The sequence below is a fragment of the Protobothrops mucrosquamatus genome, unplaced genomic scaffold (genome assembly GCF_001527695.2).
Source record: "Protobothrops mucrosquamatus isolate PMUCROS unplaced genomic scaffold, P.Mucros_1.0 scaffold_283, whole genome shotgun sequence".
Lineage (NCBI taxonomy): Eukaryota > Metazoa > Chordata > Lepidosauria > Squamata > Viperidae > Protobothrops > Protobothrops mucrosquamatus.
The window spans coordinates 1-17,084 of NW_015386359.1; the positions used below are offsets into that span (position 1 = coordinate 1).

Consider the following 17,084-nt stretch of genomic DNA (forward strand, 5'->3'; position numbering starts at 1 on the left):
GGATCAAACTGCTGACAAATAAGACCTTTGTAGTATAATTTGCTTTCTTTGCTTTGCCGTATCTTATTTCCTTCATGTTTTTTAATACATTTTACATCTAATTTGTCCATGCAATTCACACTCATGTAACCCCCATGTGTTTATGGGAACCATCAGAAACTTCTTTGAATTGATGCAGACTAGTAACTGACCCTGAAAACAATTGAAGATAGTGATTTAAAGAATAAATAACTGTAAGATGCCAAGGGGTTTTACTTCAGCTTTGTGAAACAACATAATAATAGGCGTAGTCTTTGTATAAGAACTGTAAACACACTGGGGATTTCTGCAACAGGAATAACGAATTCTAAAACCATATAAAAACCTTCACATTATGCTGAAATTTAGCTGGTTGGAAAGGCTGAATATTTATGGTTTCTCCCTCCCGAAATGTCAGCATTTGGGAACTTTCTATAATTTTATTAGTAATGGATTTTGAGGTGTAAAAACAGTCTCTTCTATTTTATTTCGTTAGGAATTTCAGTTAAGGAATTTTTTAAAAATTGCTTTTAAAGTTTATATTAGTATTGATGTGAGACCTTTCATCTTTTATTATTTCTCAAACTACCATGCATTCTAACAGGCACAGAATAACAGTATTTTTTTATATTTGGGGTTTTATTTCAATGTGTTTCCTAAGTCTGTAAAAAGGAAACTTTTTATGAAAGTGATTAACTTTACATAACTGTATTTCCTTGATCTGTGGGATGTTTGAATTATCCATAAATAACATTTCCATTCTTAAAATCTGTTTAGTTCCATATTTTGTTTTCTCATTTTAGACCATTTAATGAATTGTTAAAAGAAGAAAGCAAATAAAATCATAATGTGAATATTAATAAACCAACATTGAGATTTATTTTATATTACATGTAGCCCTTGATTTACAACCAGAATTGAGCTCAAAATTTCTGTTGCTAAGTAAGATAGTAGTTAAGTGAGTTTTGCCCCATTTTATAACCTTTATTGCCATAATTGTTAAGTGAATCACTGCTGTTATTAAGTCATTCAACAGTGCTGTTATTAAGTCATTCAGCAGTGAATCACTGCTGTTTGAGTCATTCAGCGAATCTGACTTCCACCATTGACTTTGAGCATCAGAAGCCAGTTGGGAAGGTTACAGATGGTGATCATATAATCCCAGGATAGTGCAACTTTCATAAATACATGCCAGTTCCCAAGCATCTGATTTTTAATCATGTGACCATGGGGATGCTGCAGTGGTCTTAAGTGTGAAAAATGATCACAAGTCACTTTTTTCTTTTCTCAGTGCCATTGTAACTTTGAACAGTCACTAAACAAATGTTTGTAAGTCAAGGACTATCTGTATATCTAAGCTAAACCTTCCCATTTTTAAATGAGCATGCCTTAGAACTCAGGACATCTCAGAATTTATGCCAAATACTGGTACTTGCTGGACATTAGTGAAATTTTGCATTCTTGTTTGAAATCTTGGGAGACCTTGTGCAAACAATTGCTGAGCCCTGTGCTATATTTTAATTTCAGACTGCCTATTTCAATCAATTATAACAGCCCAGAAAGATCAAACAAAATATAGAAAACAAGGAATATCCAATATTTTTATTTAGGGCAGTACATACTTTTCTACCTAAATACAAAATAGTCTAGCTCCACTCTAAGATTATATAAATATTGAGTTATCTCAGTATTCACTAAAGCAAGTTCAATAAATGTCTCTCCAGTTTCCACTGTAGGACAGTCCACCACTCCCTGACCTAATCTGTTCTGTTGTTAAACAAGTCTTACCTTTACAATTTTTTTCCTGTTGTCATACCAATTGTTCTTTGTCTCTTCTTCTAGAAGAGAACCCTGGTCTAGCTCATAATTTGCCAAAATGTAAGGAGACTTTGTTTAATGCTTTGCTGGAGTCAAAGTACATTATGTTCACCTCATTCTCCTGTTTGACTAAAATAGTCAATCTATTAAAAAAAGAAATGAAACTTTAAGTATCAGTTATGATTTTTAATCATTTTTCCAGTAATGACAAATTTGACAATAACACACAAGGACTGATATTTATGTAAATCAATCAATCAGAATAGAGCTGGAAGGGACTTTAGAGAGGTCTTCTAGTCCAACTCTCTGCTCAGTGTTATGGATTTTTTGCTTGTGGAATGAAAACGGTTAATAAGAGGAAAGATTTTGAATGAAGTATTACTGAAAGGGAAAAAAAAAATCTTCTTCATCATTTTCTGTTTAAAATTTATAGCCAATTGAGATTAAGGTTTATTTGCAACTTGTTAAGACATGGTTTATTTAATTGTGATTGTTGAATAAACCACAGTTGAGTTCATGTAACATGCTAAACCCATTAAGATAAAATTAAACAAAACATATTATGGCTTGTCACAATGTGTGAAATCTTGCCTGAATTTAATTTTTAAAACTCAAAAAAGAATTCTTTCATCAAATGATGCATAAGTTTTATGTCTTCAAATCCGAATCTGATTTGAATGTGCAGTTTGATTTGATTTTGCAGCACAATTTGTAGAAGTTAATTTGTATCTACATGCATGGAATTCTACTGAACCCTCAATAAATTTAAAAGCATTTGATTCAGGGAGAAAATCTATCTATGTAATAGCTAAAAATCAGCACTGACTTGATGCCACATAATCAACATATTGAATCAATTATTCCATTCAGCCTGGTGATTGGATTGAAGCACATTTGAATCAAAGTTGCACACAATCTAATAAGGGCAGGTCTAAATGAGATTAAAGAAATCAGAATTCCATACTATGAATTTTATAAATGAAGACATGAAAAGAAGTTCTATTCATATTACACACAAATGGTCACCAGGGAGGGAAGGGAAGAAAAGTGACATTGTATGCATCGTAACATTATTCTGCAAAAATCTGAATTTTTATGCTAAATTAGTACAACAAATACATGCAATGTCATTTCAGTGTTCTTATCGATGTACCTAGATACCAATGATTTTTCCAACAATATATTTTGTTCCTATTCCTCTCCTTTTTATTTTGATGTGTACATACATGTGTTGTATATTTGCTGGCTTGATAGAGGGAAAATCTGAAGGTCATCAATTGATAATTTGGAGAAATTTAATTCACAACATTATTGATCACAGACTTATTTATTTATTTGGTTTATCAGATTTTTTGGCTTTTGGTCATTTCTTAAGAGACTTAACAAAATAAGGCTGTGGTATAATTGCTTTCAAGCATTGCAGAAATATATCATGAGAATTAAATGCATAGTTAGGTCAATGAATCACAATTTATTGGTATCAATAGACTGATATAGCACCATAAATAATTAATCTAACTTTCATTGAGTGTAATCAGTGAAAGAAAGAATATTGGATTTAGAGTTGGCTGCATTTCTACAGATTTCAGAGTAGAGAATTCTTTCTGGAAACTCCCTGCCTGGTGGTTCCCAGAAGTGTACTTATATGTTTGATTTACAGCATCCATGTGTATAATATTTTTATCATAATCTATTATCTATTTTTCTTTCTTTACTTTAGTACTCCATTTGGACTGCTCTCTGGGTCACATGGAATGTTTTCATTATCTGCTTTTATTTGGAAGTAGGTGGTCTATCTAAGGTAGGTTCCATATTTTGACTGAATGAAATGGAACAATAATTCTTAAATAATTACAGGATGACTATTTTAAAAAATATATTTCATTGCATTTTGAAAAAAATGACTATGGATCATTTGTGGATCTTTTGAATTTCTATTTCCACAATTGCTATAGCATTATGATATGTTTTGGGGAAACCCACTAACATAAAGAGATACATCATACATATGTAGTAATTAGATAAACCCTACTTGTTCCAAGCCCTTCAAATAATTATTTTATGATTAGTTTCTTCTAACTTGTCAAAATTCAAACATTTTGTTAGAAATAACGTGGAACTCTTCCAAACAGATATTTTCATATTATTTTGTTTGGCTTTCTGTTTTGCAAAAACTTTAATAATTAATTTTTGAATTGATTGAGGCTATATTGTTATTGTTTTTTTTACTCTACTTCCCTGAAGTTGTTTGAGCTTGTTAACTGTTCTGTCATTTTCTCTGTTCTGCAGCCAAAAGTAGCTCATGATAGGAACCACCAGCTTGTAGAATAGAAGGTTCTTGATAACCATCTTTTTCATAAAGTCCTAGTATTTAAGAACAATATAGCCTTAATACAGATATTGAAGCAAAGTTTCCTTCTGTAGCCTTTCCCACCTATTTTTTCTTAAACTGATTTAGAGTCAAGCCCTTGGGAACACAGAACAGGGGCAGCCGAAGTGGTAAATGCAGATAGGCTGTTGATGAGACCAATAGAAAAGAATATATGTAGCTCAAAGAGTTGAACTGTGGAGTCCTTGGTGCTATCTGTACTTGGTTGTTTGCTTGCAGACATTTTGTAACCAGACTAGGTAACACCTTCAGTGCTAGAAGGGAATAGGGTTTGCTCTCTTGTTTATATGGTGGACAGGAATGGTAGTCAATGGAACTGATTATGATACATGCATTTCATTGAGAGAAAATGTGGAATATAAAGGCACAATTTACATATGTTAAGTCCAAATGGAAGTGAAATTAGAGCAAGAGTAAATGCTGCTGAGCATGGCATTTCTATGATGTGCTTTGCCTACATATAGTAATTTTATTGATTACAATGCTGTAGCTAAATGCAGTGCAAAGCATAAACTGAAACAATGATTGATACAGGAATATAGTATGACCAGTATTATAAAATATATGAAATATATTTAAATAAAATGTCTGTATTTAAATCAAAATACTATTTGATTTAACTTCAAATAGTCCAATTCTGAGCACACTGTGACTGTATTCCAAGGGAAAAATGAGAAAAGGCCATTTATAAAAAGTGCTGCTTGCTATGATGGATCCAGAGGGCAAGTTCAATCAAGAGCTAACGTTTGGGGAAGAGCTACTTTGCTCTTCCCCAAGTACCTTTTAGATCAGTTAAATTTTGCAAATATATTCTGTCACAATAAGATTCAGTAATTGTAACTTCAAATATTCTCAATTGATTCCATGCTATCAAAATTTGTATCATTTTTAGGGACCACATAGATAATACTTATATGATAGTATAATAAATTTTTAAACTCTCTTGTATCAATTAATAATTTATTTTATTTCTTTCCTAATGATTTTTTTCCTTTATAACTGCAATTTCAATAAAAATCTAATATAGGATGTTCTAAAAACTGTTGGTATGATGGCATGGTGAAAATTGGTAGGATGTCATGTGTCTGATTAACGAAACACTTAAAAGGACTTTCAGGCATATTTTCTCCTAAAAGCATTTATTAAGGTTACAGAGACGTCAGTACAGCATGGTGGAAATGCTTAGGTCTGGCTTCTCTTCCGTTACGCATATACTGTGAGGGGGTAGGACACATTGTCAAAGCAAGAATATACAGTATTTGCAGCGTTGACATCTACATTTTAAGCATTCCCCCCCTCTTTTGGGGTCATGGTTCACATCTTCCAATCAGCTTGGAAGATGTGATTTACTTCCGGTTTCTTTTTCCCGGGCTACCCTTATTCTCCTCCCTTTTCTCTGTTGCCTGGTTTAACTATAAAAATGCCAGACAATTCTGCATATTGTCAAAGCAAGAATATACAGTATTTGCAGCGTTGACATCGAGTTAGTGATCCTTGAAACAGTTAAAGGTTTTTCATTTGTTGGCTGCCATGTTAATTTGATCTTTATAAAGAGGACAAAAAGAGATTTTAGTCTAGTGTGAAAGGAAGACTCTGGATTTCAGAAATCAATGATTCTGATAATTGCCTAAGTGTTGAATGCTGTGCATGAATAATGTAGGAACAGTTTTGTGTAAGTGAGCAAAAGTCTAGTCAAACTATTCTTGCAATGTGTCACATTGTCAATTGCCAGCAATTTCCGGTGTTTTCAAAAACCAACAGCAGCAATTTACAGGAAGATGAGAGTTGTTACCATACAGTATCTGATATTTTCTTCATTTAAACTATCACTATGGAAAGCTGCTAACTCAGATCTGGAGTTTTAGTGAATATACAAAATTTAGTGGAATACTTTTTAAAGCTGGGCTTCATCTCTATGTGCATAAAGATTTCCATTTTCAAGGAGTATTATATACAATTGTCTTTGTTATTTGCACAATGTGATGGTGTATGCTGACATTTTATACCACATTAATATATTATTTAAATATCACCATTCAAAAAGACATGCCAAAAGTTTTATGGTAAATGTTTCTGTCAAGTTGTGAGAAAGTAATATAGTGAGAATTTATTTTATTATCCTTCTAGGGCTAACGTTTACAGTTCATTTAGAAATTTAGTGGAAAAAGTTCATTTAAATTTACATTAAGTTCTTTTTAGTTCTCTTGTTAAAGATAAGGTGCCAGTAACAATTATTTTAAATAAATGGAACCACATAAGGACAATTTTATACATTCCTTCCCTTTGAATTGCTTTATGAGAAATTATTTGCAAACAGAAAAATAGATTTTTCATAGAAGGATCTGTCTTTAACTTGGTGCAAATCTTCCAATGGTGCATCCAACACTGTGATAACTGAATTAATCAGATTGCTCTTTCTCAGCTTCTTCTCTTTCTTTCCACTTGTCCCCCCATTATACTGTAGACTTCTCCAGAAGATAAGTATTAATACTATGTCCAAATATGATAATTTGAGTCTGCTCATTTATGTCTTGAGTGAAACCTTGAGATTGATTTGCTCAATATGTCATTTATTTACTTTTGTCTAACCATGGAATACTCAGGAGTCTTCTCCGATATCAGCATACAAAAGCACCAAAACTCTTTCTGTTCTTCAAAGTCCAAGTGACATTCTGTCAAAAGCAAGGAAAAGAGATGAATATAAACTCCAGCAAAGAAACTATCACTGCTGTCATGTAAAATGAGATGTTCTTAGATGCTTATCTTGTGTTTTAAAAGGATTGTATTTAAATGACATTTTAGATGCTCATTTCCTATGGCTTGGCAGTGGCTTTGCTATTTTGACAACTGAGAATCCTATTTGCTTGAAGGAGCTCATGTTACAGCAGCAATAAGTTTTGTTCTAGAAACATATTCTCTTAAGTGCAGCAGCACACAGTAGGCATGAAAAAACCTCCCATTTCATTTTGGAGCTCAGTAGGGCCCTTACAAGTTACTCCTTCCTTTGGAAATAGTTCAGTTCAAGTTTTTGAGAACTACAGCACCTTGCTGTGTCTTGATCACAGTCCTTTGCCATGAAGCTAGCCTTCTTAAAATTGAAACTTCTGCCTGGATTTACATCTTCTCCTACTGACTTAAGCTTTCCTTTTTGATGATGTAGGTCATCCTTCACAATAAATCAAAATAGTTTTACACATATATCTGAGTTAAAAACAGAATTAAAATAGATCTAAATACATCAGTTGTATTTGGACTTATCTATAGTCATTTGCCAACATTCTAAACCATTGCTCCATAGGGTTTAAAAAACATTATTTGATTGTCCATGAATGCTTAGAAGAAACTCATTAATATGATTGCTCCTATCTTTATGCAATAATGATTTATGAGTATCAGTAATTATATAAAGATGCCAAAAGTCTAACAAAACATTTTTACATTATATTTTTACAATTGGATATATCAAACTTTTTTGCTAATTCCCTCCTTCCTTTCCTCTGCCATTAGTACATTTTGAAAAATGACAAGACTTGTATCATTTTTCCTGATTGTGGGGAACATTTATCATCAGGAGCTAATAAAGAATGGCATTTTATAGACTTTCTGCCAAATGGGAAGGGGCCTTTGTTGATAAAGTTAATCATTAATGGAATTGGAAACTAGACCTTCCCAGCCATAGATGCCATCTTCAATTTACAATCTGTCTTGGGAAATGTGAGGAAAAGTCATGATCACACTTCTTATTATATTGCATGGATCCAGCTATATTGCACACCCCATAACCAGAATTATAAACATAGCTAATATTTGAGGCATGTGTTCTATCTATAGAATTGATTTAAATGACTTTAAGTAGCGCACACACCATTCTTTGGAATTAGACACTTACAACTTAGACAGATGTCACCGTTAAGAAAACCAGATTGGTTTAGTTTAATAATAATAATAATAATAATAATAATAATAATAATAATAATAATAATAATAATAATAATAATAATATATACCATTTCGGACAAATGGCTGTCCAGTCTCTTCTTAAAAACTTCCAGTGTTGGAGCATTCACCGCTTCTGGAGGAAAGTTGTTCCACTGGTTAATTGTTCTAACTGTCAAGAAGTTTCTCTTCAGTTCTAGGTTGCTTCTCTCCTTTATTAGTTTCCATCCTTTGCTTTTTGTCCTGGCCTCATGCACTTTGGAAAATAGCTTGACTCCCTCTTCTTTGTGGCAGCCCCTGAGATATTGGAACACTGCTATCATATCCCCCCTCGTCCTTCTCTTCATTAAACTAGACATACCCAATTCCAGCAACCGTTCCTTATATGTTTTAGCCTCCAGTCCCCTAATCATCTTTGTTGCTCTTCTCTGTACTCTTTCTAGAGTCTCAACATCTTTTTTACATCGTGGTGACCAAAACTCGATGCAGTATTCCAAGTGTGGCCTTACCAAGGCATTGTAAAATGGTATTAATACTTCACGTGATTTTGATTCTATCCCTCTGTTAATGCAGCCTAGCACTGTGTTGGCTTTTTGGCAGCTGCAGCACATCATATTTAAATGATTGTCCACTAGAACTCCGATATCCCTCTCACAGTTACTATAGTACCCCCTATACTATACCTGTACAAGTCTATCTTCTGGAGTGTTGGCTATTCCTGCCAGCTTGGTGTCATCTGCAAATTTGATGAGTTCCCCATCTATCCCCTCGTCCAAATAGTTGATGAAGATGTTGAAGAGCACTGGGCCCAGAAGAGAGCCCTAGGGCACCCCACTACACACTTCCCTCCATGTAGATGCAGTGCCACTGAGGACCACACTGAGTATGGCCGGTTAGCCAGCTACGAATCCATCTGGTGGTGATGCTGTCTAAGCCACATTTTTCTATCTTATCAAATCTCCTTTGTCAAATGCCTTACTGAAGTCCAAGTAAATTATATCCACAGCATTCCGCTGGTCCACTAATTTTGTCACTTGGTCAAAGAATGCAATAAGATTTGTCTGGCATGATCTGTTTTTGACAAACCCATATTGGCTTTTAGTAATGACTTTGTTTGCCTGTAGGCATTTGCTGATTCGTTGTTTGATTATCTTTTCCAGAATCTTCCCAGGTATTGAGGTCAGGCTGATAGGTCTGTAATTTCCTGGATCCATTTTTTTCTTTTTTGAAGATGGGAACTACATCAGCTCTTTTCCAGTCCTCCGGTAGTTCCCCAGTGCTCTAGGATCTTTGAAAAATACAGTTCAGTGGTTCTGAGATCACATCTGCCAGTTCCTTGAGAACCTTGGGGTGTAATCCATATGGTCCTGGTGATTTGAACTCATCTAGGCTGGACAGGTGCTCACTTACCGTTTTCTTGCCTATCTTAACTTGTGTTTCTATTCTGTTTTTTTATCACATTATTTTTAATAGGTTGGTCTGTTTTTTCTCTTTGTGTAAAGACAGATGCAAAAAACGAATTAAATAGTTCTGCGTTCTCCCTGTTGCTTGTCACCTTCTTGCCACTTTCACCCACTAATGGACCAATCATTTCCTTCATTTTTTTCTTGTTTTTTATATGTTGAAAGAAGATTTTTTTGTTATTTTTGACTTTGGTCGCAAGCCTTAGTTCATTTTGAGCCTTAGCTTTCTTCACTTCATCTTTGCAGGCTTGGGCTATTTGCTGATATTCTGACTTAGTTATGTGTCCCTCTTTCCACTTTCTATATTTGTCCTTTTTATCTTTCAATTTATCAGGGAGTTCTTTATGCAGCCATGCTGGTTTCTTTTGAGAGCTGTTATTTTTCCTCTTTGTTGGTATTGTGCTAGACTGGGCTTTTATTATCTCACTTTTCAAAATTTCCCAAGCTTCTTGAGTTGTTTTCCCCTGGAGGATTCTCATCCATGGAATCCTTCCCAAGCTCTCGCTAAGTTTATTGAAATTAGCTCTCTTGAAGTCCAAGACTCTAGTTTGACTGTGTTCTATTGCTTGTGCTTCCATAATGTTGAATTCCAATATTGCATGATCACTTCCTACCAAGGTTCCTATGGCTTCAACACCTTCTATCATTTCATCTCTGTTAGTGAGAATTAGATCCAAAATAGCTAATCCCCTAGTTCCCTTCTCTACTTTTTGGGAGACAAAGTTGTTTGCTAGGTTTGACATGAATCTGTTTGATCTTCCACTTGGTGCAGAGTTTGTCTCCCAGTTGATGTCAGGGTAGTTAAAGTCCCCCATTACTATTGTGATGTGCTTCCTACATACCTCAGTTAGCTGACTAGCAAAAAGTTCATCTATTTCCTCTGTTTGGTATACACCTATGGCAATGTAATTTCCCCCCCCTTTTACTCCCAAAAAGGTAAAATTGTTCACATAGGAAACTGCATTATTGTATATCAGATCACTGGCCCATCAAGCTCAGTGTTGTCAATAGCTAGCAAGAATTTTCCAAGATCTCAGTCAGAACACTTTTCGACTGACCTGGGAGTTTGGCATACAAAGCATGTTCTTTGTTACTTAGGATCTTTTCCAAAAGCAACCATCTTTTGGCATCTTAAAAACTACTAATTATGCTGGCATAATTTTTCCCTCCATTACTCAGTGGAATTGTTGAGGAATAAAAATAAAACATCTGTTGTCTCCCTTTTATATCTAAATAAGTAGCAAAATACATAGATCCTTTGATACAGCTGCTGGAGTTACCCAGAGAGAGAGGGGTGGGTGGGGAGAGAAGTACTTTCATGCTGTCCTATGATTGTTCTTCCTATTATAGTGCTCAGAATGTTAAAGTTTTCCCCTCATAAGCTAACAGTACATCCAACAGACCAACCAGCCAGGACCACATATTTGTATAGTGATGGTGAAGTAGGAAGCCAGGAGAAAGGTCAGCCATCTGCTTAGTTTATGAAGCCCAATGAAATGATGAAAAGGTAGCCCAGCGTCTTGAGCACAGAGTGGGGAGAGACAAATTGGTGGAATGTGGTGAATGTTCCTGTAGAGGCCAGCATTCATGCTATAAAATTGTCTTCATGGAGATAAAGCTTTGGCTGAATTAATTAAACTGAGCTAATGAAAGTTAATTGGCTTCTATTCTACAGAATGGCTATTGATCTTTATTGATGCTATAGAAAGCTGTAAACGCTATAGAATAGACATTGTGTTGATCAATGCAAAGTTGTACAAAATTGGTTGCAGATAGCTTGAATATATTGTGACATTATACTCATTATTTTTCATGTTTCAATATTAAATGTAAAATCCTTTTCAGAGATCACTTAGTTCTGTCCTAAAACTGTCCCAGATTTCTAGTTGGATGCCTATCACACAGAAGGCATTGTACAAATAATTAGTCTGTCTCTACTTGAAGTTTTATTATGTTAGAAAAAATACTACACTGGAAAAATAGTGGAAAAAGAGGAGAATTATGAATGAAAAATTGATATCTTGCCTCTCAAGTATTTCCATTACTGAAGTCCCAGTAAAAACTTTCCAAGATACATTTTACTACTACAATTTGAGAACCATGTTATAATCTACTTAATTTGTTTTAACTGCAAAATGAAATATAAAATGTCAACTCTTTTGACAGTTGGAACATTAAGTTTTTCAATTTATTTTATTTCCAGTAAATTTGACAATTCATACAAATGTTGAAATTGGGAAAATTTGCTTTCAATAAGAAATTTTCCCTTTAATCCTTTCTTATTAAATATAAGTGGGTTGGACTCGATGACCTCCAAGGTCCCTTCCAACATCATCATCATCATCATCATCATCATCATCATCATCATCATCATCATTACATGTATTTTGATTGCATGTTGTCAGATTGCATGCTCTCAAAACCTTCATTCAAGGTTTTGAGAAAATAAAATAAATAAACTATCAAAAACTCTGTGTTCAATATATTCTGAGTAAGCCAAATAGATTTCTTATACTTTTGGAAGTATTCCTGTGTTGGAAACAAAATATTATCAATAACAACTACATAGCCCAGGGATGCTGACTTGCCTTTTGAGATGGCATATATTGTTTATCATTGTGATCGTGATTATCTTTTTTGTAATCTGTTTCCTAAGCAAACTGAGAGAAAAATAAAAGATGAGAACAACCCTCTGCATGTTTGTATATGTATTAAAACACTGTAAATATTAACAAATTTTAGCTATTTAAAAATACTTTGAAAGAACTAAAAATAATATTCTGATTCATTTTTAAGGGAATTAGTTGTTAATATGTTTGGTTTTTTATTTCTATATATATAGAATGCCCCAAACATACAAAATAATAGAAGGTCTCTTAAACTAAAATCAAATGCAAACATGAAATATAAAATGTAATTAAACCACCAATAACAAATGACATCAGTATAATAGAAACAAAAAGCATTAAAATAAGTTTAAATTTAAAAATTTTGGAAAATGAAACAAAATAGCCTTCAAAATGCCAAAAATGATCTCAAACTAAGTGCAAGGTAAGCTTCACAATGATATCTCCAAAATACACTGGCTTTTAATAGTTAAAACACTACACCTATTCAACAGAAGAAGAAAGTCTTATATAATATAAGCCTTGAGATACATATTACTATACAGCATGGAGTAGGTGATGTGTATTCCAGGGCAATATAATATCAGCACCTCTGTGTGACTGAATTCCAAAATTTGTACATGAATAATATTACTTAGACAACACAACAATCACAAATAGAAGTAACCTTTTGATATTTCCAGGTTTCCACTCCAGATGAAATGTTACAGAATGCAGGTAGGGATGAGGCACTTAATGTTCATGTTTTAAAGTATACGTCCTGGAATTTCCTCTTATGGGAATGTGGGAAGTTCTAATAGGCACCCAGGGTAGGTTCAAGAAGCACTTAAAACTGCTAGAAGAAAGTATCATTGATTTCTTATTTTGATAACACTTAATTGTTCTACTACTTTTTTTTCATCCTTAGGAACAAAATAAATGTAGATGTTTGGTAGACAAAATAAGAGCCTACAGAAATTTGGCAGGTTTATATTAATTGATCTACAAATAGTTTTTAGCTTGTAAAATATTTGGCAAAATATATTGAGAATTCACTTAACTAAATTTATTAATTAGAGATGGATTATGTATATATGTACGTGCTAGAACTCATGTGCTGTCCCAAACCTTGATTTTAGGAAGCTTAAATTATACTATAGTATTGTGCAAGGTAATATAATGAAAGAAGATTAAAATAGAAGACCCAAAAAGGAAAAACAAATCATCAAACAATATGTACATCATCTTACAAATATAATTCCCATAGTGATATGACAAATTTTAGGTGGCATAAAATCTTCCTCTGGCATAATACCCTACTGTTGAACAAATTTCATACACTCTGGTCATGCAAAAATGTTGTTCAATCGATAACACAAATTCCGAATTTGTATAAGGACAGTAGTTTTATTATGAAAACTTGAAAGCAATCCAATTGTGCAAATATTTGAGAGCTCCACTTCATTTGATCAGGAAAAATATTACAGTGCACACCATGGTAATGGGAAGGAGATGAAGGGAAGTGAGAAAGGTCTTTCTGGTGCATTGGAAAGCAGTTACCAATGCAAATAGGCAGTCTTATGAAGAAGTCTCCATTGTTCTGACTTGGCAACAGCAACTTCTTGTGCTCAAAGCTGGAACCAGCTTTCTGTTTTCCTATAGTACTAAGAGTAGATTTAGTAATGTTGAATTTAATTTTTCCACATTTGTTTAAATCTGTTTCTTAACTTTGGCAACTTTAAAATATGTAGATTCCAACTCCCAGCATTCCTCAGCCAGCATGCTGATTGGTGAATTCTGGAGTTGAAGTCCATTTGTCTTAAATTTGCTAAGGTTTTGAGGAAGGTTTAAATATCCATGAGTTTTTTATATTTTTCAGGTTGAAAATAAGTAGCCCACTGCACTCTAAAATGGAAATAGTAATTCACAACCCAATTCATTCAAAAAATGATTGGAAAATGATCCCGACAATTTTTCATTTTCAGCTCATTGGAGAATTTAGCCTTAGTTACCTTTATGTCACAAAGAAATAGTTGGGGAAGTAACCAAGAACCCAACCCTCAAAGAGAACATAAAGTAATTTTTAAAAGCTCCAATGATCTGTACCACAGCATTAAATTTAAAGTTATAGTAACAATCATGTTATCTGAAAAAACGCTTATAAGAGGTCTTGTGTTAAATGTCAAAACCGATTACTGGAACTATCTCCTCTGCCCTTCCATGTTAATATAGTGGAAACATTGTTCCCAGGTTAACAGATAAGAAATATCATTGGGTTTGTCAAAGTTGCATTAACTAAGTTTATAGGATATAGTAATGAGAGGCAAAAGAGGCTATTAACCTGACTACAGAATAGAACAAAAAGAATTTTAGAAGTTTCTGTACATCATGAGTCTCTGAGTAAGTCTAAGGGGTGGAAGTGGGATTTGCGGGAGGAATAAGAGATCTGTTATTCATGCAAATTTATATCAAAATCAAAATGAAAACAATTAGAAAAACTGAACTAGGAATAGGTTAGGAGAATGGAACATGCTCTTTTGTATTCCATAAATACGTTGTTATACAGCATCCGGTATTTAACACATGAGAGAGACAAATGCTTTATTTGACACAAACCCGTTGTAAGGTATAAATGTGGACTGATTCAGAAAAATTGAACTTTTTTAGTATTATCAGAAAGAGCACAGTGTGGTTAAAATGCCTATACACGTTGCCTCTGTGATCTCCCCACACACATATATTTAATATCCTATAGTTTAGGACCTAAATCCTACCCCAGAAGATCTTCTCTTTTCTGAACACAATAAAGAGTGCTGAAACTGAAATAACAGTTTCCTTCAAAGCCCCCTCTGTGATACTACATTCTCTTCTTTCCTTCCCACTAGCAAAGACTTTTGTTAATTATTTAATAATGGAATGTCTTCAGAGCTTGACATTTCTGTACTAATAGCTGAGTTTAAATTTTACTCAGTGATATTGATTATCATGATTGCTACTTTTAAAAATAATATGTTCCTATCTAGTCTTTAGAATCAAGAAAATTGCTGTGATGCAAGGCATCTATAACACTTTCAAGTACTACTTCTGAAAGCATTTAATCTTCTTTTCTTAAAGCTGCTTCAGGTCTTTACAGGGGTGCATGCATATCACTTGCTGCAAATTCTTGAACTAAGCACGTCTTTTCCTAAAGTTGTGCTGAAGCATAATTATCGAAGCCAGGAAAAGAGATAGCTGCTTTAAACAGATGCAGGCATAGGTTTTGTGAATAATGGGAAGCCCAAGCATAGTAATTAAACCTCCATAGGGGCCAGAGGTTATGAACCAGCTCTTCTGGTATGAAATATGTTAAAATCTCATTTGTCTGGTTTCTGGAGTTCATAAGAAATCTAAGAGACTCTTTGCAATTCTTTACATTTCTATTCCAGAAGATATACTGATCTGCAGGAGACATCAATATTTTCCAACTTATTTTTATTTTACAATAATGATAACATCTTCTCATCAATTAGACTGCAGAAATCAAGAAATCATTTAGGAGATGATAAAAACAGGATCGCCAACATGATCGCCAATGTCCGAAAGAAGAAGAAGAAAGAATCTAAGCATCAAAGGATTTTTTGAGTATTTTGACAGTTTTTTCTATCTTCTTGAGCAGATACAATTTTGTATCCAAACTTAAATTTTGTTCTGATAAATAAAAAGTAAATTTCATTTGCTCAATCTCAAGTCCAGAATATTTGCAAGACAAGGTTAATATCAAATACAAACATGCAGAGATATAATATATGTTGAAGTTTTCCTGAATATCTTTAAAGGTTTATTTTAAGTATGTTTGTTTTATGGACCCATGATACGAGCCTTTTTTTTTCTGATGCAACCAGGCAGCTGCACAAACCTTAAGCATACTAACTAAGGAACAAAGTATTACTAGGGCTTTTGGGCTCTGCACTATTGTGAAGCCTGTCTAGCCTTGCTCTAGTCACATTCATGTAAATATCTACATGAATACATATTTACATTAATGTGACTCATACAGTATCAAAATAATATTAGCTTTAATAAAATAAATAAATATGTAAAATATGCATATAATTTAACATTTTTTCATAATTTGGGAATATTTATAACCAGATTCCACAGACTGACATATATTTTCTTTGGTCATCATACAGAAACATCTTATATAGTGCTGTAATAAGATAAGAATGTTGACAATATGCAGCTTATCATGTGTGAATTGTTTTAATTTTGTACATGACTGTAGATCTGTTTGGTATGCACCATTAAAATTTTTAAGGCTAATATTAGCTTAATGTTTATTTGAATGCTACAGTTATACTATTCCTTATCAAACAGGTGTTACTATATAACAATATATAACTGAAAATTAGAGCTAGATCCTAATTTCTTTCGTAGGGATTGAAAAACATGAAAGGAGACCTTGCTCCATTCCCATCTCTGTTATCTAACAGATTTACTAAAATAGAGTAGTATATAATATTGTGGATGCCAATATGTTGAGTTGCTTTAGAACAAGGTTCCAACCCCCAAGGTTGATGGTGTTAGAGTATCCAAAGGATCAATGTTGTTATTGTTATGATTATTATGGTTGGTTAAATAATCAAGATGTCAGATGTTTAGATTGAATTTGGCATTTTTATCCACCAATCAAATCATTCTCAAGGAACTAGGAAAGATTATTATTACATTAACATTCCAAGGTTATTCTAGGATTCTACGTTAGCTGCAGAGACAGAAAGGGAAAGTCAGTATTTAAAGGCAATAAAGCAGTGGAAAGAATAATGAATGGTTTAATTTTATCATTTTCTATCACTTTCTCTATTTTATGATCCC

General features: G+C 33.5%; 1 protein-coding gene across 1 annotated transcript in view; it reads left to right on the forward strand.

Moving 5' to 3' along the window:
- Positions 1–3,556: 3,556 nt before the first annotated feature.
- NKAIN3 (sodium/potassium transporting ATPase interacting 3) overlaps positions 3,557–17,084 on the forward strand; it is a gene marked incomplete at its 5' end in the record, with an annotated part of 47,082 nt that continues 33,554 nt past the window's right edge. Inside the window, one exon of the mRNA XM_015831862.1 lies at positions 3,557–3,637. Coding sequence (XP_015687348.1) covers positions 3,557–3,637 — 81 coding nt within the window. The remainder of the gene's footprint in view (positions 3,638–17,084) is intronic.